This window comes from Microtus oregoni, unplaced genomic scaffold, assembly GCF_018167655.1.
Source record: "Microtus oregoni isolate MIOR12 unplaced genomic scaffold, Mior012 000009F_ref0000495, whole genome shotgun sequence".
In the NCBI taxonomy this organism is placed as follows: domain Eukaryota; kingdom Metazoa; phylum Chordata; class Mammalia; order Rodentia; family Cricetidae; genus Microtus; species Microtus oregoni.
Genome location: NW_024543068.1, coordinates 20848060 through 20872160, shown reverse-complemented (window position 1 = coordinate 20872160; position 24101 = coordinate 20848060). Strand labels below are relative to the sequence as shown.

Genomic DNA, 24101 nt, shown 5'->3' with positions numbered 1-24101 from the left:
GCACTTTCCCCTCGTTTCTCTATAATTTAGAAGTGATTGATGCTATAGTAAATAGAGCGCCGACAATCTACCCTCAACTAAGAGAAGAGAAAACAGATGCTTTTCAGTGTGGAAGGAGTGTGGATGCTGCCGTGGCGATGTGTGGGGTTTGAATCCCTGCTCTCCCCAGCCCTGGAATCTTGAGCAAACTCTTTGTGGGCAGCCTCTCGGTTCGGTCTTCTATAAAGATGACCTTGATAATGCTTTTCCTACCTAGATAAAGGACTCTGGGAGAATTACTTTATTTGAATTTAACATATGTGGCCATTTTAAAAACGTATTTATTTGTACATTAAGTGTGGGCATGTGTGGAGCATAGCACCATGGAGAGTCAGGGGACAGCTTTTGGGATTCCGTTCTTATTTCTCAGTTTGTTGGAGCAGGGTCACTCTTGTTTCTCCCGTCTCTTCCTCCCATCTTGCTGTTAGAAGTGCTGGGATTATATATGTGCACCCCTCTGTCTGGTTTTACATGGGTATAAAGAATTGAATTTAGTTCATTGGGCTTTCAAAGCAAGTGCCTTTACATTCTGAATGGTCTGTCCAAATCTATATATCATCAATAAGCACATGTTTTATCATACAACCCAGAAATCTACTCTTTGATTTTGAACAAGAAAAAATGAAAATTGGTGTTCACATAAAACCCTGTACATGAATGTATTAATGAATCTATTAATAATCTTGCCAAAGTGAGAAAAGTCTTCACTGTTCTTCCATGGCTGACTGGTTAAACCAGTTGTTGTGCATCTGTGCCATAAAAAGACATGAGCTGCTGATACTGTAAATCAATCTTTAAAGTGAATTCTGTAAGGGAGAAAATAAAAATAAAAAGCCCTTTTTTGTGTGTGCCCCTTTAGAACAGTAAGAAGTCAACAAAAGTATTGAGCCATATAAAAATTTGTAAAAGAGTTTTAATTGATTTTTTTTTTTATTGATTGCTGCTCATTTTTGCCTTTCCTAAAGTCTGACTTTAATTGGGTTCCTCGGCAGTCTGGTTTTTAAAGCCTTGCATGTTGCTTTTCATTTCAATATATTTGATGAATCTAGAAGTGCACTGATACTTCTCCACTGGGACTGGTTTTGGTGTTGAGGGAAGTCTCTGGGGTGGAGTTACAGAGACAGACGTACCATGTGGGAATAGGAAAGAACCTCCAGGCTTAGCTAAAGGGTCCCAATTTACTCTTCTGGATTTACAATGCTGGCATTCCAAGGGTGCGCCCCAGACTGGATTCATGGTCCTTATTTCCTAATGGAAACGCTATCTCAAGATAATGGTCAGTTAAAAAAAAAAAGTATGCTTCTCTATTTTTTTTTGTTTGTTTTTTTTTAAGAGAGAAAGCATTTATTTTAGCTTACAGTTCAGAGTTCAGTCCATCATCGTAAGGAAGGACAACAGGGACTTGAAGCAACTGGTGACATCACGTCCATAATCAGGAAATAGAGGGATGGACAAATGAAAGCTCTCGTCTTATTTTTGTTTTGTTGGGACAGGGTCTGGCTATATGACACAACACGCTGGGTAGACCAGACTGCCTCAAACTCAGAGACCTGTCTGCCTCTGCCTCTTGAGCCGGCTCTTGTCTCATTTTATGTTTTGATTTCCTCCTTTCTTTCTTTCTTTCTTTCTTTCTTTTTTCTTTTCTTTTCCCAGAGGTTAGGCATTGAAAAGACTGACCCTACCACACTGACAGATGATGAGATAAACAGATTTGCAAGACTGGATATTGATCCAGAAACCATAACGTGGCAGAGAGGTACGTCCCCTGCACAGGCTGCCAGCCTCCTGTGCTTTGGTAACCACTCACTTCCCCCTCCCCCGGATGCTCCTGGGTCAGAATGCTGCCCAGGATGACCTTTGATTTGCTTGCCAACCTTAGCCGCCATGTAGATGCCCCTTTGTGGGATTGGTTGGATTTCTTGCTGTCTGTTCCGTGTTGATTGAAATGAACGTTTCAAGGAAGTTCATGCATAAACCAAAAATAACATTTTTTAAGTTTCAATTTTATGCAGAAAGTTTTGGTGTCGTGGAGTGGGAAAATGATGTTTAATCACTTGAATCATGTGTGCTCTTTCTTCTCAGAACTCTGCTGGCACCAATGACTTGGCTTTTCATCTCTCTCTTCAGCCTGCTCATCACTTCTCGTTATTAACTCCTCTTGTAGCACTCGGCAGCCTTCAGCTTTAGGCGTTGGCCTGACTTCACCACCATATGTTGCTTTTCTCTGTGTACAGTTAGCAGGGCTTTACTTTCTACCCATCTCCTTTGTCTCACGGTAGAGGAGAAATTTTTGTCGAGTCATGAAGAAGGCCAACTTACCAACTTCGTTCTTGTTTTTATCGGCACAGTAACTGTTAGTGTCCTGTCGATTTGGAGTTTTTGGTGTTTGTTTTGATCATGTAGCCCAGGCTGGTCTTGAGTCCTCTAGGCAGCCAAGGTTGACTTTGAATTAGCCCTCTTGCGTCCGTGTCCCTGCTAGGATTACAAGTGTGGACCACCATCCTGGACATTCCTTTAAAGAATTTTTTTTTTTCAATTTTTATGTGTATGGGTGTTTTGCCTTTATCTGTGTCTATGCACCACATGCATGTAGTGTCTACAGAGACCAGAAGAGGGCATCATATACCCTGGAACTGAAGTAACAGACAGTTGTGAGCTGCCATGCCTGTTCTGGAACCCAGGTCCCCTGGAAGAACAACCAGTGCTCTTAATCTCTGAGCTGTGTCTATAGCCCCCAAATGACCTTCTTAATACAAAAAATCATACTGTCATCTCTCTTCTTGCTTCAATAGCTTTAAGCAAATGTTGCAACATTTTAAATTTCTTAAATATAATTTATTTATCATGTGTATGAGTGTTTTACCTGCATGGATGTATGAGTACCATGTCCATGCCTGGTGCTCAAGGAGATTGAGGGAAAACATCAGATCCCCTGGAACTGGAGTTACTATGGATGCTTGTGAGCTGCCTTGTGGATGCTAAGAACTCAAGCTCACTCTTCTGCAAGAGCAATAAATGCACTAAACCACTGAACCATCTCTCTAGACCCCACTGCAAGTATTTTTAGAAGGAAACAAGCTCACCATATGTTGCGAGAATTTAATACATTGTTTAATCACTTACTGTAGCATGGGGAAGTATTGGTGTGTAGAGAGAATCTTACTCTGAGGCCCACACTGACCTTGAACTGATTTTCAATCTCTCAAGTGTTAATATTACAGGCATGAGGCACAACACCTGGCTACTTTTTCTTTGCTGGTGTTTGTTGGTTTGTTACAAAAGAAACAATTAGGGAAGAGGCAGTTGGAGGCCTATATACATCATATCCCTGCTGCTGCTGCTGATGGTGGTGGTGGTGGTGGTCATGATGACGGTGGTGGTCATGATGACAGTGGTGGTGATGATGATGATTTTTACAAGTCTTCACCTCCACCCCCAATCCATGGGGTGGAGTCACTTTCTCTGTGGGTGGGCCTGAAAGTTCCATCCCTCCAATTACCTGTCCTTGCTGGTCACCATACCCCTCCTGAGGTTCTCTGTCCTTTTAACATTCCAAGGGCTCTAGGAACCTTGCGCGGTGAACCCATGGCAAAGATGACATGCGTTTCCTTGGATCCCATACATAGGACAATCAAATGTAGGCGCCCGCTGAACAGTGAACAGTAGCTCGTCCTGGGAAGTGAGGTTTGGATTGATTGGGGGTGGCCTTTGTAGGCTACCTGAGGTCATACAGTTGGGTCTCTGTTCTGTCATCGTGAGAGAATGTGCTAGGGAGGGCTAGGTCTGTGGCTTGGAGTGTTTCACAAGCATTTGCACTTGGTCTGAGTTGATGGCCCTTGTGTGGGTGTATGGCCAGTGAGTCAACCCACAGAACAATACACACCTTAGCCTTTTCAAAAACTGGGTTGCTCTTTTTTTTTTCCCTGCTAATGTAGAATGTGTTTTGAAATAGAGTCCAGATTTTATAATTGTTTGAATTCTCTAGAAGGAATGAAGTTCAACCACTCCACTTTCTTCTGCTTTAAGAACCATCCTTCTACATTTCTGGTGTGTGACTGTTTCTTACACTAGAATAGCGATCATCCTTAGGTTTGATTTGTTGTTTTAAAGCTGTTGCTAAACTGGACGTGGTGACACATGCCATTAATCCCAGCGCTCAGGAGGCAGTGCCAGGCGGATCTCTGAGTTTGAGGCCAGCCTGGTCTACAGAGTGAGGTCCAGGACAGCCAGAGTTACATGATAGATAGAGCATGTCTCAAAAACAACAATAACAACACACACACAAACAAAAATAACCCACACCTCTGCTGCTCCCTTTACCTTAATGGTCCCTACATCCTTGTGGAATTATTTGCTTTTGAGATGGGGTCATGCTATCTGGCCCAGGAGGCCTTAAATTCGAGAGCATCCTGCCTCAGCCCTCAGAGTACTAGCATGAGAAACATGTGCAATCTTCCTTAGCTCTGTGTATCTTCATCCTTTTTTCTCTCTTCCTTTCTTGGGGGGAGTGGGGGAGTCAACCTAGGACCTCCCTGATGCTAGTCTGCACTGCCATTGCCCGGATCTCCGTTCCTTTATTTCTGTACCTTTTCTTAAAAGCCGTTCCTTGCCCTCCCTTCCCACCGTAGTGCTGGACACCAACGATAGATTCCTGAGGAAGATCACAATTGGACAGGCTCCAACAGAGAAAGGCCACACACGCACGGTAACTGTTCATCTCCAGTAATTGCTTCGTGGGAACTAGCTCTCTGCTTCCCTCCTCCTCCATCCCCCTCCTTTGTGACCACACGGGCAGGTGTTGTTCTGCCTTCTCTCTTTTAAAATGGAAGTGAGTGGGTGTGGCACCGAGCGCTCCTGACAGCTTTTGCAGTAAATCTGTGTGTCACCTGTGTGGTTTTCCCCCAGCATTTCTTCCTGGAGGTGGAGAACCCCAAGAGAATAGTCTTGCATGTAAATTAATTAAAATTGCTTCTCTTCTGTCGCCATTTGGCAGAATGTATCTTCGGTGTGAGAATACCTGTGTTGTTCCTTTTATGTCAGGGAAACTGTAGCCAGTATGTAACCAACTGTAACCAAGCTGCTTTCACAGGAATAAAATAGCTTATTGGCCCGGCTACAATTTGGGGTGAAGAGGTAGTAGGGGTGCAGGAAGGATCTCATGTAGCTCAGTATGATCTCTAATGTACTATAGCTGAGGATGACTTTGAACTCTGATCCTCCAGCCTCCACCTCCCAAGTTCTGGGGTTACAAACTTATGCTACCACACCTGTTTTATTAGGTCCTGGGGATCAAATCCATGTTTTTGTGGGTGCTAGGCAAATTCTCTGCCCCAGTGCTACAACCCCTAAAACACTGATTTTTTTTTTTTAAATATTTATTTATTTATTATGTATACAATATTCTGTGTGTGTATGCCTGCTGGCCAGAAGAGGGCACCAGACCCCATTACAGATGGTTGTGAGCCACCATGTGGTTGCTGGGAATTGAACTCAGGACCTTTGGTAGAGCAGGCAATGCTCTTAACCTCTGAGCCATCTCTCCAGCCCCCAACACTGATTTTTAAAAAAATGATTACTCAAAGCGTCTGAACAATTAGGAAATTTTGACTGTTGGAAGACGATTTAGATATTTCTATTCCATCCTTGTTAACTTCCGGTTTGACACAGAGGGTCTGCCTTTGTCTCTCCGTCTGCCCACAGGCCCAGTTTGATATCTCTGTGGCCAGTGAAATCATGGCCGTCCTGGCCCTGACTAGTTCCCTGGAAGACATGAGAGAGAGACTGGGCAAAATGGTGGTGGCATCCAGTAAGAAAGGCGAGCCCATCAGTGCTGAGGATCTGGTAAGTGCCAGGCTGGTGACGTGACGTCCTGCAGTCTCTCTGTGAGACTGAGAACAAAATTTATACTCGTCTTAAGATGTTGTGATTTTGCTCATTACAAAAATTTAGAATTTTTTGTTAAGTTCCTCATAGTGAGTGATGTCACGGGCCATGAGCGCTGGGTGGCGTGAATGATGTCGTCATCCTGCGAGCTCTTCCTGAGCAAGCTGCCACTAGACTGTGTATGGAACACCTGTCATCCCAATGTCTGTCACTCTCACTCCTCCCCATGACACTTGACTTAGAAAGGCTTATTGGGCAGTTTGGCTGATGACCATCTGGTTGGGTCTCCTGCTGTTTTGTTTTGTTGTTTGTTTTTTGATGGGTGGTTTGTTTTATTATGTTTTGTTGTTGTTGTTACTTTCTCTTTAGATAGAGTCTCCCTATGTATCTCTGACTGTCCTGGAACTCAAAATAGACTAGGCAGGACTCGAACTCACAGAAACCCTCCTGCCTCTGCTTCCCAAGTGCTGAGATTAAAGGCATGTGCCACTATGCCCAGCCCTCTATGTACATGATATAAAATTTGAAATAAAAATTCTTAACCGGGCAGTCGTGTCTCCTGCCTTTAATCCCAGCACTTGGGAGGAGGAGGCAAGCAGATATCTGTGAGTTCGAGGCCAGCCTGGTCTGTAGCAGCTAGTGCCAGGACAAGCTCCAAAGCTACACACAGAAACCCTGTCTTGAGGGGTGGAAATTCTTAAAGAAACTTTTTTTCCAGACAACCTAATCCAAGCTTGCTTGGAACCCATCCTGTAGCCCAGACTATTCTCTAAACAATAGCAATCCTCCTAGTTTAGCCCCCTGCACCCTGGGATTAAAACAGTGCTTCTCGACCTTCCTATTGCTGCAACCCTTTAACACAGTTCCTCAGCTTGTGTGGACCCCAACCATAAAAATATTTTCATTGCCACTTCATAACTGTAATTTTATGCCGTAATGAATCCTAATGTAAATATTTTTGGAGATAGAAGTTTGCCAAAGATTTCAACACCCTCGGGTAGAGAACTGCTGTATTATAAACCTGAGTCACCACACCTGCTTTAGATCAAAAATTTAAAGGCCTGTTTGTATCAACACACACTGGTATAGTCGGTGTTATGGCACAGGAATTTAGAAAAGGGAGAAAAATATTAACTTCGCAGTTAACATGTTTTAAATTTTAACACCCAGACCTTAAATTTAGAAACACATTAATGTCGAATATAAATGAGAACCGCTGCCTGGTTTTCCTTTGCCATTGGTTTATTCAGCAATGACTGGCTCCCTTAAAAGAGGGAGCTGGATTTAGGAGTTGGAATTAGGCTTCTGGCTAGTAGTTTGCTTCAGCTTTGGGAAATATACAGTGAATTCGACTCAGACCCGTTTCTGCTCGGATACCAAAGTTATAAATAGCGCGTTGCTGTCGGAACTAACATAGCTCCTCTAAACGGGTCTAAATGGATTCCCCACATCAGCCAGCCGCAGAGCTTGATTGAGGCGCTTGTTTCTAGCGCCACGTGCGTTTTCAGAAATGGTGCGTGAGTGCCATTTTCATCCTGCTTCCTCCCCCCGCCAGGATAACTGGTGGCTTCCTAGTACAGCGAGGGGAAATAAGCAATAACGATGAATGGCGGAGATTAGGTATGAGCTGTAATTATCCCAAGATGGTTAAAATGAATGAGAAGCCCCGCGGTGCCGAGTTCTGGTTTCAGGAGATTGGATTTCTGCTAGCAGGAGTTGATGCTTCGTGGGCTTGTCTTGCAGGGCGTGAGTGGAGCACTGACGGTGCTGATGAAGGACGCAATCAAGCCCAACCTCATGCAGACCTTGGAGGTGCGCTGGGTAACTCCGGGCTCCAGAATTCACTCCCTCTAGTCAGAACCAGGAGATTATTAAGCACACTTTCCTTGCAGAACCAGACACCTTTTATCTTTTCTGAAAGATTTTTAGAAATTTGTTTGCTATGGGGACAGCCTTGTGGAGTGAGTTCTCTCCTGGCACTCGTACTTGGGCTTTCGGGTTTGAACTCAGGTCTCCAAGCCTGCAAGGCAATCACCTTTACCCAGTGTCATCCCATAGAAGCCTTTTCTGCTGCTCATCTCTCCTTACTTCTTACAGCTGGGAGGGGGGCGTTCTAAAATGATATAAAATAAATGGCTTTGGAGTTGGGGGTATAGGTCAGTGGCAGAGGGTTTGCCTAGCATGTGAGAGGCCCTGGGTTGGACTCCCAACACTGCCACAGGAAAGGGGTGCAGCAGGCGCTCTTGGACCACCAGCCCCCAAATCATAACACGGAGACTTAGTGGCTTTGAATGCCCAGCCTTAGTGTAGGCTTGTTTCTAGCTAGCTCTTTTTGAACTAACCCATTTCTATTGATCTGTGTGATGCCCTGAGGCTCGGTTACCTCATCCATGTACTGCCCATCCTGCTTCCCTGCTTCCTCTGTGTCTGGCTGGCTGACCCTGGCTGGTTGGCCGGCTCCCCTTTTCTCTGTCCACCAGCTCCACCCATCCCTCCTTTGCCTAGCCATTGGCTGTTCAGTTTGTTTTTTTTTTTAGACCAATCGGGTACCTTAGGCAGGTAATGTCAAACAGCAACACATCCTTACATAGTGAAACAAATGCAGAATAAACAAAAGCAATGGGGTTGCAACATTAAACAAATGCAGCACAATCAAATGCAACACATCTTTACGTGGTTAAACAAACATTCTATTCCACAACAAAGGGGTAGGCGTGGTGTTTTTCCTCCTGGAAGTCTTCTTTCAAATTCTAGTTAAATCCTAGCCCTTCGGCTAACGTGACACCACTGTGAAGCCAAGTTGGCATTTGCTCACGATGTCATGGTTCCCACAGGGCACACCAGTGTTCGTCCATGCTGGGCCCTTTGCCAACATTGCACATGGGAACTCCTCCATCATTGCAGACCGCATCGCACTCAAGCTTGTTGGCCCTGAAGGCTTTGTCGGTGAGTCCTCGCCCCTCCTCGGTGGATGGATGGGCTCGTGTCACTGAGTGGCCGTGGTGGTTTACAGTTGCTCGTCTTCCTTGCAGTGACTGAAGCAGGATTCGGAGCAGACATAGGAATGGAAAAGTTCTTCAACATCAAGTGCCGCTATTCTGGTCTCCAGCCACACGTGGTGGTTCTTGTTGCCACTGTCAGGGCTCTTAAGATGCACGGGGGCGGCCCCACGGTGAGGACCAAGGACTGAGAACATGATTGTCAGAAATGTTCTAGAGGCTTGGTTGGTACTCCATTGCTGATGGATAGGGAGCCAGAGCCAGGGATGGCCAGATACCTCACCCTCAGGGACAGATGTCCCTCCAGTGTTTTAAGGGGTCCAAGCTGGTTTTGTCACCTGCCTGTGTAAAGCCCTCCAAGGGCTTGTGCTTGACCTTACTGGCAGGAAATTCTGTGTCAACCTGTTCTTTATAAACCTGAATCGGATTTTCCTCTTGATATTGACACTGGCAGGCAGCCAGCTGACACTGGGCTGAAGCAGAAGTCAGCTGTGGGCGGCAGTTCTTGCTGACAGGGCACTGGTAGCCTGCAGTGAGCTGGTGGGGCTGCCCTGGACTGGTGAAAGAAGGGCAGGTCACTCGGGAATGGCAAAGATGGGCTCACTCAGGACCAGCTCCAACCCGGATGTGTTGTGTTTTCCTGAACTCCTATTGCTTAGAGACTATACCTTCTTGTTCTGATATTTTCACATCTCTTCTTTGTTTATTTGCTTGCTTTTTGAGACAGGGACCCACACTGTCATCTGGCTGTCCTAGAACTTCCTCTGTAGACCAGGCTGGGTTCAAACTTACAGAGACCTCCACCAGCCCCCAGTGCTGGCGTAAATGTCGCAGCCCACCTGACTTCACATCTTCTCTTCAGACTGACATGTGAAGTTGGTTGTACCGTTCGGCAGTCACTGTAGAATTAGATTTCTGTTCTTGTTTAGGCGTTGGTATTGTGACCCAGGGAGTGAGACCTTGAATCTGTTGATGGTGCAGTGACACCCATTTGTCCTAACAGAGCAATTTTCAAGTGTTTCAGGATGCGGTGGGGGGAGGGTTACGCTGGGGATTGAACCCAGAGCTTTGCACATACCTGACAATGTTTCACTACCAGGCCCTTAGACCTTCTTTGTACTTCTAAAAATTACTAAAGGCCTAAAATAGCTTTTATTTATATGAGTTACAGCTATTAATGCTTAGTATATTTTATATTAGAACTGAGTTGCACATTAACATAAATAGCTTTTTTATGAAAAGCGATTATATTTTCTAAAATAATAGAAGTACTGTCCTTTTCCCCCTCTCTTCTGTGTCTGGTTCACTGGAGACAGTGGGTTGATTCTCCTCTGCACGTGGCCTTGTGATGTCACGTGGCAGGTAGCCTGTGGAGAGATCATTGTCCACTTGGTGAGAGAGTGAAGGCTCCATCGGGAAATCGTTTTGGCCTTGGGTCACCCCCCCAACAAGGTTAGGTCCCCAGACTGCACTGGAAGGCTCTCTCCCAACTCACATAGCCTTTCTCAGACCATAGTCTAGTTGCCCCTGAGGGATGAAAGACTTTTCCAGCCTCAGATGCCCCTTTCTGCCAGAAATGGCAGATAGTCTCTGCTTCTAGCCAGCATTCCCATCTCACGTACCCCTCAATGACCTCATACCATAGCCTGACCAACTTGCCCAGGGCCAGGGATATCTGTGAAAGAAGTCCCATGAAGCCTTAAACTTACTAAAAAAAAAATTGAGGATTTTTTTGGGGGGGAGGGTGAGTTATTTTTTTTCCTTTTGTAATTCTGTTGTGCAGTTCCTGAGTGTGAACTTCGTAGGTGACAGCATTATTTTGCAAGTTTGAAAGGTTGGACTGGCCTGGGAGCCTCCCCTGTAATCGTGCTGGGCCCCTGCTCTGGCAGTCCTGAGAGGAGGCTTTGCCTGCACAGCTCTGTCCAGGAGCCGGACCTGTGGGGAGCTTTGCAGAAGGTCACTGCTTTCTGTTCATCTTCCACGTGGCCCTTCTAGGATCATAGCTCCATAGACTGAATACGCAAACCTCAAGTCTCTCTGAGGAATGGAAGACCCAGCCAGAGGCCCTTTAAGCACTGTGTGTTGCCTGCAGTGACGAGTGCATCAACCCTGAGCCCTTTGCATGTAGCTTGCAGCGGGGCTCACCCAGCTCCCAGATCAGGACCCAAGCCAGGCCCCTCCACCTAGTGACGCAGTGAGCTAATTGCTTTAGTGTTCACGTACCTCTAAGTCTACTATACAGGTCCTCCATTGTCACCCTCTCCCCCTTTATTCCCTCTTGAGAGAGGGTCACATAGCCTAGGCTGATGAGGACCTTGAAGTGATTGCCCTGCCTTCATTTACCAAGCACTAGAGACCACAGGTCCACTCTGGCTGCTGTTTTCCTCTTACTGCTTGTTCAGTCATCCTAGGTTGGCTCCCACCCACCCCTCTGGCCACATCATGAATGGCGGTGTGTCACAAGCCTGGCCTTTGACATCCATAGTGACTTTTGCAGGACCGGTGGCTGTGTCCCCGCCCATCCACCTTCCCTTCCATTCCCGTGGTGTGTGCTTCATTCTTCAGTGGGGCCACTGTGCTGCCACAGGGATACTCCTGTCTGCTGTGGCCTTCCTCCATCCGTCCCTCCTCATCTCAATTCACAAAGAACACACATGCACGCACGCACGCACACTGCGTTCGCAGCTGTCATTGTCCTGGCGCTTTACACCCTCATGCTCCTGAGTCCTTTGGGCGGGGAAACAGCTTCACGTAGTCAGCCGTTTAGTCTCCGAAACGAAGCGTGCAGCCGCTTGCCTGTCACAATGGGAGCACACCTCACTTTGTTTCCTTTCTTCCAGGTCACTGCTGGACTGCCCCTTCCCAAGGCTTACACAGAAGAGGTAACTACAATTAATTATTCTGTTCGCTTGTCCTAGGAAACCACACCCCAAACTAATCTGGCTGTGAAAAACTAAGGTCACCGACCCTAGCTAGGTTGTACCTTGCAGTGTGTGTGTGTGTGTGGGGGGGGGGTAACAACAAAGCCTGAGGTGCACTGGAGATCATATTAAATAAGAAGTGGCTGTAAGTAGAATTGGCCCAACGAGGATGGCAGGAAGCCATTTTCCTAGACTAGTGGCTGGTTCTCACAGTTTTACTCCCAGGGAATATTTGGCTGTATCTGGAAGCTGTTTGGTTGCTGTTTGTTAGAGATAGGGTCTTGTTAGATGGACCAGGCTGGCCTTGAGCCCTGGAGTTCAGCCAATGGATTAGAGGCAGGTGCACCATACCCAGCCAGAGAGGGTACATTATGGAGGTATAACTGGCACCTGATGTGTAGAAGCCAGGGATTGTTAACAGCCTAGGGTGTGTAGGGCATCCCCTCACCTCCCCCCCAGTAATCAAAATAACAATAGTGCCAGAGTTATGAAGCCATGCCCTAGACTGATGCACACCTCTCTCCTTCGTTGTCTGTCCTGCTCTGAATTAGTCCTAAATGCCATTTAAATCAAGCAAGGAGAGACCTTTAGAAAGCACATTTTCTCTACAAACCCAGACCTGAGTTCAAGACTCCAGATTACGCCACTGAGTTGATTTTGCAGGCACATCTTCCATAAGCTGACTTGGGTTGGGGGCAGGAGCTCAGAGAGTGTTCTTTTTTCATACTGATACTATTTACCCTAGAAAAACCATCCCTAGGGCCACTGAGTGGTCATGTGGAGAAGATGCGGGGTCAGCCTCTGTCACTGTCATCCAGTTTCTCTGTCCCTTTGGAGGCTTTTACCTTACCGGGCAGTACAGGGTCAGTGCACAGCCCCCAGATGAAGTTTGCCAATTTGACTAGGAAAAAGAAGCTTGGTGCCTTGAGCCTGCCTGTCTCCTGAGCTGTGACTTGCCTTTTATGGTCGCCTGTGTGATTCAGGCGTAGGAGGGGAATTCACAGCTCTGGCCCTCCTGCCACCCCGCAGCCTTTCCTGTATCTAATTGCAGTGAGTGCCCCAAACTGGCCCAGCTGGTGGCTCCGTTTAAGAATTTCCACTTCTTTAAAACTGATCTCCGTTGGTCTTGTGTATTAATTGCTTTTTATGTGGCTAAAGAAAGGTAACACAGAGTGCTCTTGAGACCATCAGATTATCATGATCTCAGACTACAGGTGGGGGTTTTATACAGTGTAAGATCTTCCTTGTTTTCTGTCTTTAACCTTCCTACTTTTTCTGCTGCTTTAGACATCTGAAAACCAAGAAATAGGGAGGAGGGAATGGGGGGGGACTGAGGTTGGGGTGTTAAATAAACAAATAAATTTAAGGAAAAAAATGCCCAAGAAGTAATAGTGGTAGATTTTCCTAGTGATCCAGCGTGTTTCTATAAGACAACCACTATTGATTAGTTGATTGATCGATTGAATTGTTTGTTTGTGGTGACCAAAAAATGTGAGCCTATTTCCACCTTGTCTGAAGGTCAGAGAGTTTCAGCTTGCTCAAAGTTGTTGCCATCCCACCCCGACCAAAGGTCAGAGAACTGGAACTTACTTCTGTTCTGCAAGGTTATTGTCCCCAACTAGATGTAGGTCAGAGAGTTCTGCTCTCTCAAGGTTATTATCAACATGTGTGGCTAATAGCCAGCCCTTGTATTTCAGGTTTAGGATTTAAGGATCCTACTCAGGTTACAGATGGTTGTTAGGACCCTCTGCAGGAACGAACGGCTAGTGCTCCTAACTGCTGAGTCATCTCTCCAGTCCTGGTTTTTCTAAATTTTCTTTTATGTGCATGTGGGGGTGGGGAGGCATGCCTGGGGAGACCAGAAAAGGGTGTTCCTTAACGTTGGAGTGACAGGCTGTTATGTGCCACCTGACTTGCATGCTGGATCCAAACTTGAATGAACAGGAATGTTGGGGACCAGCCTTGACAAAAATACCTCTCGCCAAGGTAGAGGCATGGGGATTTAGAAATATAGTAAAGAATATGAAGACACGAATGAAAATAATAAAACGGAGAAACATTTAGTATAGTATCAGGAGGGAATTCCAGTGAGTACTCAAAATTCGCCCGCATTTAATTTCCAACTGCTTAAAATACCTCTGACCCCAAAAAGGTAGGAGTAAGACAAAGAACTACATTAACATGATACCAATTGAAGGTCGCGGGCTACATTCATAAAACATTCTGTTGCTAGAACAAAACAAGTCACACTCACACGCTAGACCAAAACATTCTGTAGGCAAACCTGGGTGGAATCCCAAGTTATCTCCATAAAGGGAACTGGAACTTAGTTGGATACTTAGAGTTTGAGGTAGGAACAATCTACTTCTCTATTCCTGGAGCACGGGCTGGCTATTAGCCACACCTGTTGACAATAACCTTGTGAGAGCAGAACTCTCTGCTCAACAGTAGACTGGTCCTTTGGGTAGAAGTACAGTAACTTAAAGGAACTAGATGTTAGCTCCGACTCTGTGACCTTTGGTCAACGTGGAAATAGGCTCACATTTCCTGGCATCCACACAGGAAGTAGTACTCTTTTTTATTTATTTTTTTATTTTTTGAGACAGGGTTTCTCCATGTAGTTCCGTCTGTCCTGGAATTCTCCATAGAGCGACTGGCCTTGAGCTCAGAGGTCCTCCTGCCAGCCTCTCCTCCGGCCTCTCCTCCGTTCTGGGATTAAAGGCGTGTGCCACCACCCCTGGCTGAAAGTAGTACTCTAAACTGCGGAGCCATCTGTCCAGTGCAGTACTTGGGTTTTCCAAATAGTATTTGCCTTATTTTATTAGCCTTGGGAAGGTTCATAGTTGAGTTCATTAAATTCTCTGAAACTTCACTGACTTCTTGCAGGGCAGTATTCATGGTGGTTGGGCATTAAACTCCTTTGGGGTTGGGCCCTGTGCTGGCCTCTGTTGGGTGAGCAAATGTTTTCTGTTGCACCATAGGAGTTATTCTGTTGTGTCAACACACAAGTTATAAGTGTAATTTAAGTAGAGGCTTCAAGCTCGTCCCCTCCAAACAACCAAGAGGACATTAATATGTTGCATAATGGTGTCCGATACCCCCACTGTCATATTGTTGAGATGGAGGGAAATAGCTTAGCTTCCCTCAGTGCTATATATAGGCAGGAGTCGATTCTCCTGCCTCCACCAGCAGCGCTGTGGGGTGTGCATCACGGCCCCCTGCTGGCCTTCCTCCTTGCCCTCACTGTGATCATCTTCTGACTCAAAGACACACTTCCCTTTTTATATTTTTATTGTGTTTATTCATTTGAGACAAGGATTGGCCAGGTTCCCAGGCTGATCTCAGCTTCTATCCTTCAGCCTCCGCCTCCTGAGTGCTGGGATTGCAGGTGTACCCCACCATACCCCAGGGATAGCTTCTGTCTGCAAAAGAAGCAACAGCTTTTGCTATTGTTTTGCAGAACCTGGACCTGGTTGAAAAGGGCTTCAGTAACTTGAGGAAACAAATAGAAAATGCCAGGATGTTTGGAGTGCCTGTGGTCGTGGCCATGAACGCATTCAAGTAAGTGCAGAATCTCGAGAAAAGAGGAGTATAGAAAACGCCAGGAAACAGCTCCTGGAGCAAGCTGTGCAATGCCCCTTTTAGCTTCATTTTGTCCTTCACTTGCGGCTGTTGGGTATAGCTTTGTGGTTCAGCCTGTGATGTGACAGGCACCATATGGGCCTCAGGCACCATATAAGCCGCTACCTCACCAGTGAGGTCCGGAAATCAGAACTGCTCCTGAGGGCCCTCTTCTCTGCTGAGCAACGGGGAGAACACACACACTTAACAAGGAATGTTCTTTTCGGTCGCTCCAAAGCCTTTTGTGCTAACAGAAGAGCATCGCTTGCAGCATGGCTTTATTTCACCGGGTCAGGTGGGATGTTATGTTGAGAGAGTTGAATGTATTGAGCTAGAAGTGTTCATGCAAGAGCTGTGTGGGTTGTTTGGCACTGTAGCGCCGTTTAGGGTTTCAAAATAATGCCCTCACCACAGCGCAACGGGAAGAAGCAATTTGTAAAGCTGGTATTTACTGAGTCCCAATGGTGTCCTGGGAATGTTCCAGATACTTTACATGTATTGCTGTCTAACCTTCATGATATCCTGGGGCAGCCCCGCTGTGGTTCTTTCCATTGTTTCTTCAGGGTGAGCCAAATAAGTGCAGATGAAGTAGCTGGGCAAAAGTCACCCAGCCCACTGGCCTTAGAGCTGAGCTCGACACACACAGTCTGGATTGAGTAGTGTCCATGTTCCGGGCAGCAATCTGTGTGGGGTTAATAGCATACGCACAATCTGCACTCCCTTCTCCGTCACCTCCCGTTCTTTAACGCAAAACTCTCCTGAACAGGACAGATACAGACGCTGAACTGGACCTCATTTGCCGCCTCTCCAGAGAACATGGGGCTTTCGATGCTGTCAGATGCACCCACTGGGCAGAAGGAGGCCAGGGGGCCTTAGCCCTGGCTCAGGCAGTCCAGCGAGCATCACAGGCCCCCAGCAACTTCCGGCTCCTCTATGACCTCAAGGTGGGTTACTGGCTCTACGTAAACAGAACAAAACCAGAATGGCCTGCGTGTAAAAATGCCTCAGCGTGGAACTTGTGTGTAGTCAGCAGCGACTACCTCGTGGTCTGATCCCCTTGTGGGTGAGTCACCCCAACCACAAACTGGACTCTCCACTTGAGACATCTGTCTTACAAGCACAGATGACTGCCCGTTTGCAAACAGAAATACCTGGAGAGCTTAGCTCACACCCTGGCTTCTGAAGCTTACAAAGTATGTGCCCTTTGTGGGTGGAGCCAAGTTGGTAGCTTACTGCATTGCAGGCTCTCGCCACGGCCTCAGCCATGCAGTAACAAAGGTGGCTGTATCTGGCTCTGGAAAGTTTTCTGACCACTTCTCAATACTAGAGCAAAGAAGAGTGCAGCCAAGCCCACTTCCTGAGACGGTGTTACCCCAAGTTCAGACAAGCCTTCTGAGCCAAAACCAAAGCATTTCCACAGGTTTCTCACTTCCACAGGCTTCTTCACAGTTCAGTCACCGAGCCAGGTGGATTGCACCTGGCCTGGCAGAAGCAGTTTATTCCGTGACACACTCTAGTCACTTGGAAGATCGCTGTTCCTAGGGTTGTATTTCAGATTGTGACTGGATGCTAAATAGTCTCTTGGCAGTGATTAGAAACTTTGTTTGAAACATGGGGTGTACATTGTAGTTCATTCTGCTTGTTTTAGTTTTGTTTTGTTTCTGAGACAGGGTTTCTCTGCATAACAGTTCTAGCTGTCCTGGAACTCCCTTTGTAGACCAGGCTGGCCTTGAACTCAAGGGAAATCTGCCTGCCTCTGCCTCCTGGCTTCTGCTTGTATTCTCTAGGCTAATTTTTGCTTGGCTTTTCTTTCCCTTTTTTTTTCTTCTTTTTTAAGATTTATTTATTATGTATACAGTGTTCTGCATGCATGCCAGAAGAGGGACTCTCATTACAGATGGTTGTGAGTCACCATGTGGTTGCTGGGAATTGAACTCAGGACCTCTGGAAGAGCAGCCACTGGTCTTAACCACTGAGCCATCTCTCCATCCTCACTTGGTTTTTCAAAGACAGTCAGAGACTTGAGGAAATGGCCACCATAAAGAGTGGAGCCTGGATTAGATGGCTCAGTCAGTAAAGTGTCTGCCACATAAGCGTGAGGGCCCGAGTTCAGGTCCCCAGCACCACGTGCGAGCCAGGTGTGGTAGTGCATGCTGCAACCCCAGTACTGGAGACGTGGATCTCTAGGGTTGGTTTTCAGCCAGTGTAGCCAAATCAATGAGCTGCGGGGTCAGTGAGAGACCCTGACTCAATACACAAGGTGAAGAGGGATAGAGGACAGATATCCAAGGGTATCTCTGGCCTCCACCTGCACCTGAGTATGCGTGCGTGCACACATACATACATACATACATACACACACACACAAACTCACACAGAAAAAGGAAACTATCGCTCTTGAGTTTTAACTTAGAATATTTCTGCCTCTTCTCTTTGCATGTGCAGATATAATCCATGGAGAATTAATTAGCGTTCTCCTGTTGGGCTTTGGGTTTGTCAACAGGTCTAAAAATCTGTTTGAACAATCACCCTTTTAGAAAAAGCCCTAAACATAAATGCACACAAACGAGAAGCACTTGTGGGGCCCCTCTCCAGTCCGCTGTTCACAGTGCCCAAGTCGGGAGCCCTAGACCTGAAGGGCCAGCTGGTGACCTGAAAGAGCGAGAGAACAAGGGCTTCAGAACCCTTCTCTCCGGAGCTCTTCTCTGTGCCGGCAGACAGGAGGCTGCTGCCCCTTTCTGTGTTATTCAGCATCTGCGTGTCTTAAATCCCCCCTCAACCAAAGTGTTTTTGCTTCTGAAGTTCTAAATGTGCCTTGGATTTAACAAGCTCCAATTATACGATGCATGTGAGCATCATCTGCAGCTTGCTGCAGCCGCTACCGAAAGCGCACGTTTCAGGTCCATTTCATAAAGCACACTTGGAAGTGGTCACTGTTTAGTAAAAGGTAAGGTGTGCATTTTTATAGGCCGAACATTGCTCTATTTAAGATCTGCCCGTATATTCATTTAGCCATAGTTGCTAAGGAAGAGAAAGCCCAATGAGCGACATGTGTATATGTGTGTGTGCATGTCTACATATCTGTATCTATGTGGAGACTTTGTATCTGTGAGATATTTTCCACTTAACCAAATCTGGAACTTTTTATTGACATGGTCCTGGGCTGGCAAGATAACTCAGTGTGTAAAGGCATTCATAGCAAACTTGATGATATAAGACCCTAGGTTTTAGCTTCACCACCTCCAATAATCAAAGTAGTTAAATGTTTGTGACTTATCCCCCCCCCCACCAAAAAAAACTCCTCAGGTTAGCCAGGCAGTGGTGGCACGTGCCTTTAATCCCAGCACTTGGGAGGCAGAGGCAGGTGGATCTTTGTGAGTTCCAGGACAGCCAAGACTTACACAGAGAAACCCTGTCTCGAAAATCCAAAAGAAAAAAAAAAGTCGAATTATTTGCATGTCTGTTGTATATAAAATGCAATTTGTATCCCTTTTGGGGACACTGGCCTGGAATATCCTTGCTAAGAATCTTCATGTGTGTCCAGTCACAGTCCCCTTCTCTCTGTACATCAGCTTCCAATTGAGGATAAAATCAGGATCATCGCACAGAAGATCTACGGGGCAGATGACATCGAATTGCTCCCGGAAGCGCAGAACAAAGCCGAGGTCTACACAAAGCAGGTGGGTGTTTGGAGTCTGAGCCCTGAGCTTTCCCAGCCTTGTGAGCTCCTACACTCCACTCCTCCAGATAGCAACATCCTCTTCCAGAGTACTGGGCCTGGGATTCTGTACTTACAGCTGTAGGCGAACATCTCGGGAAACCGGGAGGAAATGCAGAATACAGAATGTTTTCCTGAAACCCGAGGCGCCTCTGTAGCACTCTCGTCTCTGCTCCAGATACTGTGTTTTATTGATTATAACGATGGAAATCCGTCCCTTACAGGGATTCCTCATTGTGTTGGTCTGTGATAACAATGAAGGATGAGGTGGAGGTGCCCGTGCAGGGTGCTAGCCCTCTCAGTCTCGTGACAGTGCCCAGATGTTCTTAGCTGCATAGCCTGTGTTTCCTTTGTCACAGCCCTGCTTCCTTTTCCCCGCAGGGCTTTGGGAATCTACCCATCTGCATGGCCAAAACACACTTGTCTTTGTCTCACAACCCAGAGCTAAAAGGTGTGCCTACTGGCTTCGTTCTGCCCATCCGTGACATCCGTGCCAGCGTTGGTGCTGGTTTTCTGTACCCATTAGTGGGAACGGTAAGTAGAACCCATTCATGGCCTCACTTCTGAAATGGGTCGCTCGGGCTGTCAGTGTCAGATTGCCACAGTCTAGCAGAAAGCTGTAATCAAGCCTATCCAGGTTAATCCTGGTCTTGATATGGACCATACGGTACCCATTAAAGCCTAACACTGCACCTACCTCTACTGAATAAGGTTCCCAGGGCCAGTTTGCTCTTGATTGAACCCAGAGTGGGTCTAATTGGGCTCGGAATTTGCCAGTATCTAGTCTGCTCTCTGGATACATGATGTTAGCATCCGATTCAGTCATTGGCGGATTGATGATAGTAGTTGGGTATGGTAGCACATACCTGTACTCCTAGCACTTGAGATGAGATCTGTTGCAAGTTCAAGGCCAGCCTGCTCTACATAGTGAGTTGTAGTCCAGCCAGGGCTATGTAGTAAGACCCTGTCTCAAACAAAACCAGCAACTCTCCATTGAAGAGCCGGTACCCACCGGAGGGTTTGTCTTACTAGTGGCTACTCTTTGAGAAGTCTATAATCCGTGTGCCCTTTCTCTCATATTAGCATCTCTGTTTCCTTTTAATCTTCTTACTTAAGACTATATTAAACTATATTAAAATCTCTGATTACTAGGAGGAAAAAATGTGTCTGTATTGAGTAGTTCTAGATTTATAATATTGTATAACAACTGTTTATCTAGCTTTTAAATTGTATTAGGTGATAAAAGTTGTCTAGAAGTGATGTGTACTGGGGTGTGTGCATACATTATGTGTCTTATTAGACCATCCTGAAAAGGATCGAGTACTCAGATTTAGAGATCCATGGGGTCACAGAAAGCAACCCCATGGGGAGAAACTGTCCTCACAGTTCTGTTTACTGAGCATGTTATACAGATTAACCCAGTCCTCTCCACAGCCCCAGCAACAGAGATGTCCTATCCAGTGTCTCGCTGACGGACTGAGAGCTCCTCTATGTATGTGTGGTTATTTTTCCTGTAGGTGTGTCTGTGCATCCTTTGTGTGCCAGGTGCCCAACAAGGCCAGTATGCCGGATCTCTGGAACTGGACTGTGGGTTATGGGCCACAGTAGGTGCTGGGGATCGAACCCAGGTCCTCTGGAAGAGCAGTCAATGCTCTTACCTACAGAGCCACCTCTCCTAAAGTTTATTCATGAAATTCTGGTAGTTCACTGTCCTTGAAATCCATTAAAAAGGCAATGGATAAAGCTGGATAAAACTGGGTGTGGTGTTAAACTGTTCTAGTCCAGCACTTGGGAGGGGGAAGCAGGAGAATCAAGGTTTCGCTGTGTGGCCCTACTGGCCCCAAACTTGCTATCCTCCCGCTTTAAGGCTCGTGTTGCAGATACATCGTATCTGGCTGGCTTAATCTTTTCATTTGTTTTAAGAAAATTTGAAGTTTATTAAGGAAAATGTTTTATTCTAGATTTAAATGTGGACATTAAGAGATAGAAAGAAGCCAGTGGTGGCGCATGTCTTTAATCATAGCACTTGGAAGGTTGAGGCAGGTGGATCTCTGTGAGTTTGAGGCCAGCTTGAACTACAGAGTGAGTTCTAGGACGGTCAGGGCTGTTACAGAGAAACCCTGTTTCAGAGAGAGAGAGAGAGAGAGAGAGAGAGAGAGAGAGAGAGAGAACAAGAACTAAAAAGGGGCAGTATTATGCATACCCCAGAGTGTTGGGAGCTATGAACCCCCCAGATTCTGAATTTCTGGTAAACAACTTGTAATGCTTGCAGCTGCTCGGAGCACGAGACCCTCAGGAAGGAGTGGTTTCTGGTGCATTTGGCTGGGGAGTGGCTATCAGTTAAGGATCCCTATATAAGCTATCCCTGGACACAATAAAGGGGGCATTCTTGTATTAAGAATGACCCATGTCCCTGTGTCTCTGTCTCTGTGAGACTTTTGTGTGTTTCAACCTCCAGCCCCTTGCCCGGCTCATGAACTATATGGTAGCGCATAGAGCGCAGATGGCCGTGGTGCGTTACACCAAAGTAGACAAGTTTTTCAAGAAAGTCACCTTAATTATTCTCAGTAATTATATTCTACTACTTCCTGGTGTCTGGATATAACTCAGTGGCTGAGCACTTGCCTAGCATGCACAAGGGCCTGGGTTCAATCCCAGCACAGCACAAAACAGCTACTAAATCCAAACAACCTTAAAACACCTGATTGCTATTGGGATTTCAGCAGAGTTCAGGTGTGTGTATCCATGCCTGTGTGTGTGCATGTGCGTGTGTATGTGTGTGCACGCACATGTGCGTGTGGTGCTTCAGGGTGAGTGGCTGTTTAGAGTTTTGTCGCTATGTTTTCATGTAAGTGCGCATACCATCGCTTGTTTGTGTTTGCTGATTATCAGTGGCATTGTTTACAGGGACAGAACTTCCTCTGAGAAAAAAATAAAAGTACTGAAAATCCTACTCGCTGTTTTCTGAGCCATCTCTGGAATGTTCCGCCAGCACACACATGCATATCTGGGCCGGTGTCATCCTTCCTTCCTTTCCCCTGCTCGTCCCCACCCTCACCCTACCCCTTACTTCTTATAGAATGCATTAATAGAAGCCAGCTGTTGGATCCTTGGAGACTATTGATTGGTGCTCAGATGTCAGCATTAGGTTTTCTTCCAATATTGATGTTTTGTGTTACAGAAAATGACTCATCTAGTTTATGATATTTTTATAGTAAAGTTTTAGAACTTCAGTCTAAGCTGCCGTCCTTTCTGGGTCTGCTCTGGAACGGCAGGTGTATATTTATGATACAGGCAGTGTGACAGGGAAAATACCGCATTTTCCGTTACAAGCCATACAAATTTGCAGATAAGTGGGCAAATCCATGTCTTCAGAAAAGAAGCAAGCACAAATATAGCACCAAAGATTCAAGTTTAGCTTCTGAGAGCCCAAGAAGATGGTAAGAATAGTGGCCGTAAAGCCACCTAGGCCGAACACAGAAATGTCTTGGCCCGAGCCAAAGGGTGTGGATCGTAATGTCACGTCACTGCGACCACAGAAATCCCGCGGGCTTCTGTGCGAGATTCGCTGGAAGGAACTTTCAAACACAGCGCCTCCTCCTGGGGGCTTTGTTGAGCTGCCTTGAGAGATGGTTTTGCTAGGGAGCCCTGGTTTGTGTTGAACTCACGGTGTACCCCAAGCTGGTCTGAAATTTTCAACAATCCCTGCCTCAGCCGTGTGCCGCTCCACTCCCCCAGCACCTGCCAGTCCAGGCTAGGTCGGGACCGTGCTTCCCCTGCCTGAGGGCAGAGTAAGGCCCGGCCTCTGGCTTGCAGGGGTCATGAGGATTTCTTGTTCATATCAGAATGTACTGGTTTTTAACATGGAAGAAGAGCATCCCCTTTGTTGACGACTTACAAAGTGAGTCTGGTTCTGTGGCTGCTACAGGGCACACCGTGTACGTGTCACAGAAAGCGCAGAGGATGACTTGCAGCCGTCCATTCTCGCCTCCACCCTGTGTTGGTCCCAGGAGCTTGGCGGCAAGCACCTTTCCCCACTGCGCCATCTTGCTGGTCCCTTCAGTTCATTTGTACCACTGTTTTACCTCGCAGATGAGCACAATGCCTGGGCTCCCTACCCGGCCCTGCTTTTATGATATTGATTTGGACCCTGAAACCGAACAAGTGAATGGATTGTTTTAAACAGGTGAGCCGTTACTGGGCAAGTTTTTTGTTTGCTTTTATTTCAAAAAATAGAATACATTTAATTGTTTGTTGACTTCATGGGAGCAGGGAGGGATGTGCGCATGGTGTATGTTGGGGTCAGAGGGGTCAGTATTCTTCCACCATATGGATGCTGGGTTTTTAGGTCGGTAGCAAGTGCCTTTACCAGTGGAACTGTCTTTCTTGCCCTGCAAAAGGTTTTTGGTTTGGGGTTGTTTTGGTTTTTTTTTTTTTTCACTTTGAGATTATTCATGAATTCTAAGGCTCAAACTGAGTATACAAACACTCAAATTCTAGTGATTTGCAAATATTTCTTTCCAGATTTCACTGAGAAGAGGCCCTCAGAAAAGAGAATTAACAGCAATCAATGAATTAAATATTAATGATATTAATGTCTTAGGCTGGAGAGTAGGTGGCATTGCAGGGAGAAGGGTACAGCCTAGTCACCACAGAAGCCTGCAGGAGATGTTAACTTCCCTCTGAAAGAGCCCCAGGAGGCTTGGGGTTCAGAGTTGATGATCTAGAAGAGGCAGAAGCAGCCCCAAGTCCATCTGTGTACCTTGAAAACACAGAAACCAGTGGTAGTGGCTCACCCTTTAATCCCAGCACTCAGGAGGTTGAGGCGGGCAGATCTCCAAATTCAAGTTCAAGGACAGCCTGGTCTACAGAATGAGTTCAGGACAGCCAGGGCTACACAGAGAAACCCTGTCTCAACAA

The 24101-nt window shown here is 46.4% G+C and overlaps 1 protein-coding gene across 1 annotated transcript in view; it reads left to right on the top strand.

Annotated features, from left to right (window-relative positions):
- The window catches only part of Mthfd1 (methylenetetrahydrofolate dehydrogenase, cyclohydrolase and formyltetrahydrofolate synthetase 1), a 61476-nt gene that overhangs the window by 36306 nt on the left and 1069 nt on the right, over positions 1-24101 (top strand). The window contains exons 16-27 of the mRNA XM_041658588.1: positions 1693-1795; positions 4668-4744; positions 5740-5880; positions 7666-7734; positions 8757-8868; positions 8955-9094; positions 11762-11803; positions 15303-15403; positions 16230-16407; positions 19036-19143; positions 19563-19715; positions 23274-23367. Of these exons, the coding sequence (XP_041514522.1) occupies positions 1693-1795; positions 4668-4744; positions 5740-5880; positions 7666-7734; positions 8757-8868; positions 8955-9094; positions 11762-11803; positions 15303-15403; positions 16230-16407; positions 19036-19143; positions 19563-19715; positions 23274-23363 (1314 nt within the window). The 3' untranslated portion in view covers positions 23364-23367. The remainder of the gene's footprint in view (positions 1-1692; positions 1796-4667; positions 4745-5739; positions 5881-7665; positions 7735-8756; positions 8869-8954; positions 9095-11761; positions 11804-15302; positions 15404-16229; positions 16408-19035; positions 19144-19562; positions 19716-23273; positions 23368-24101) is intronic.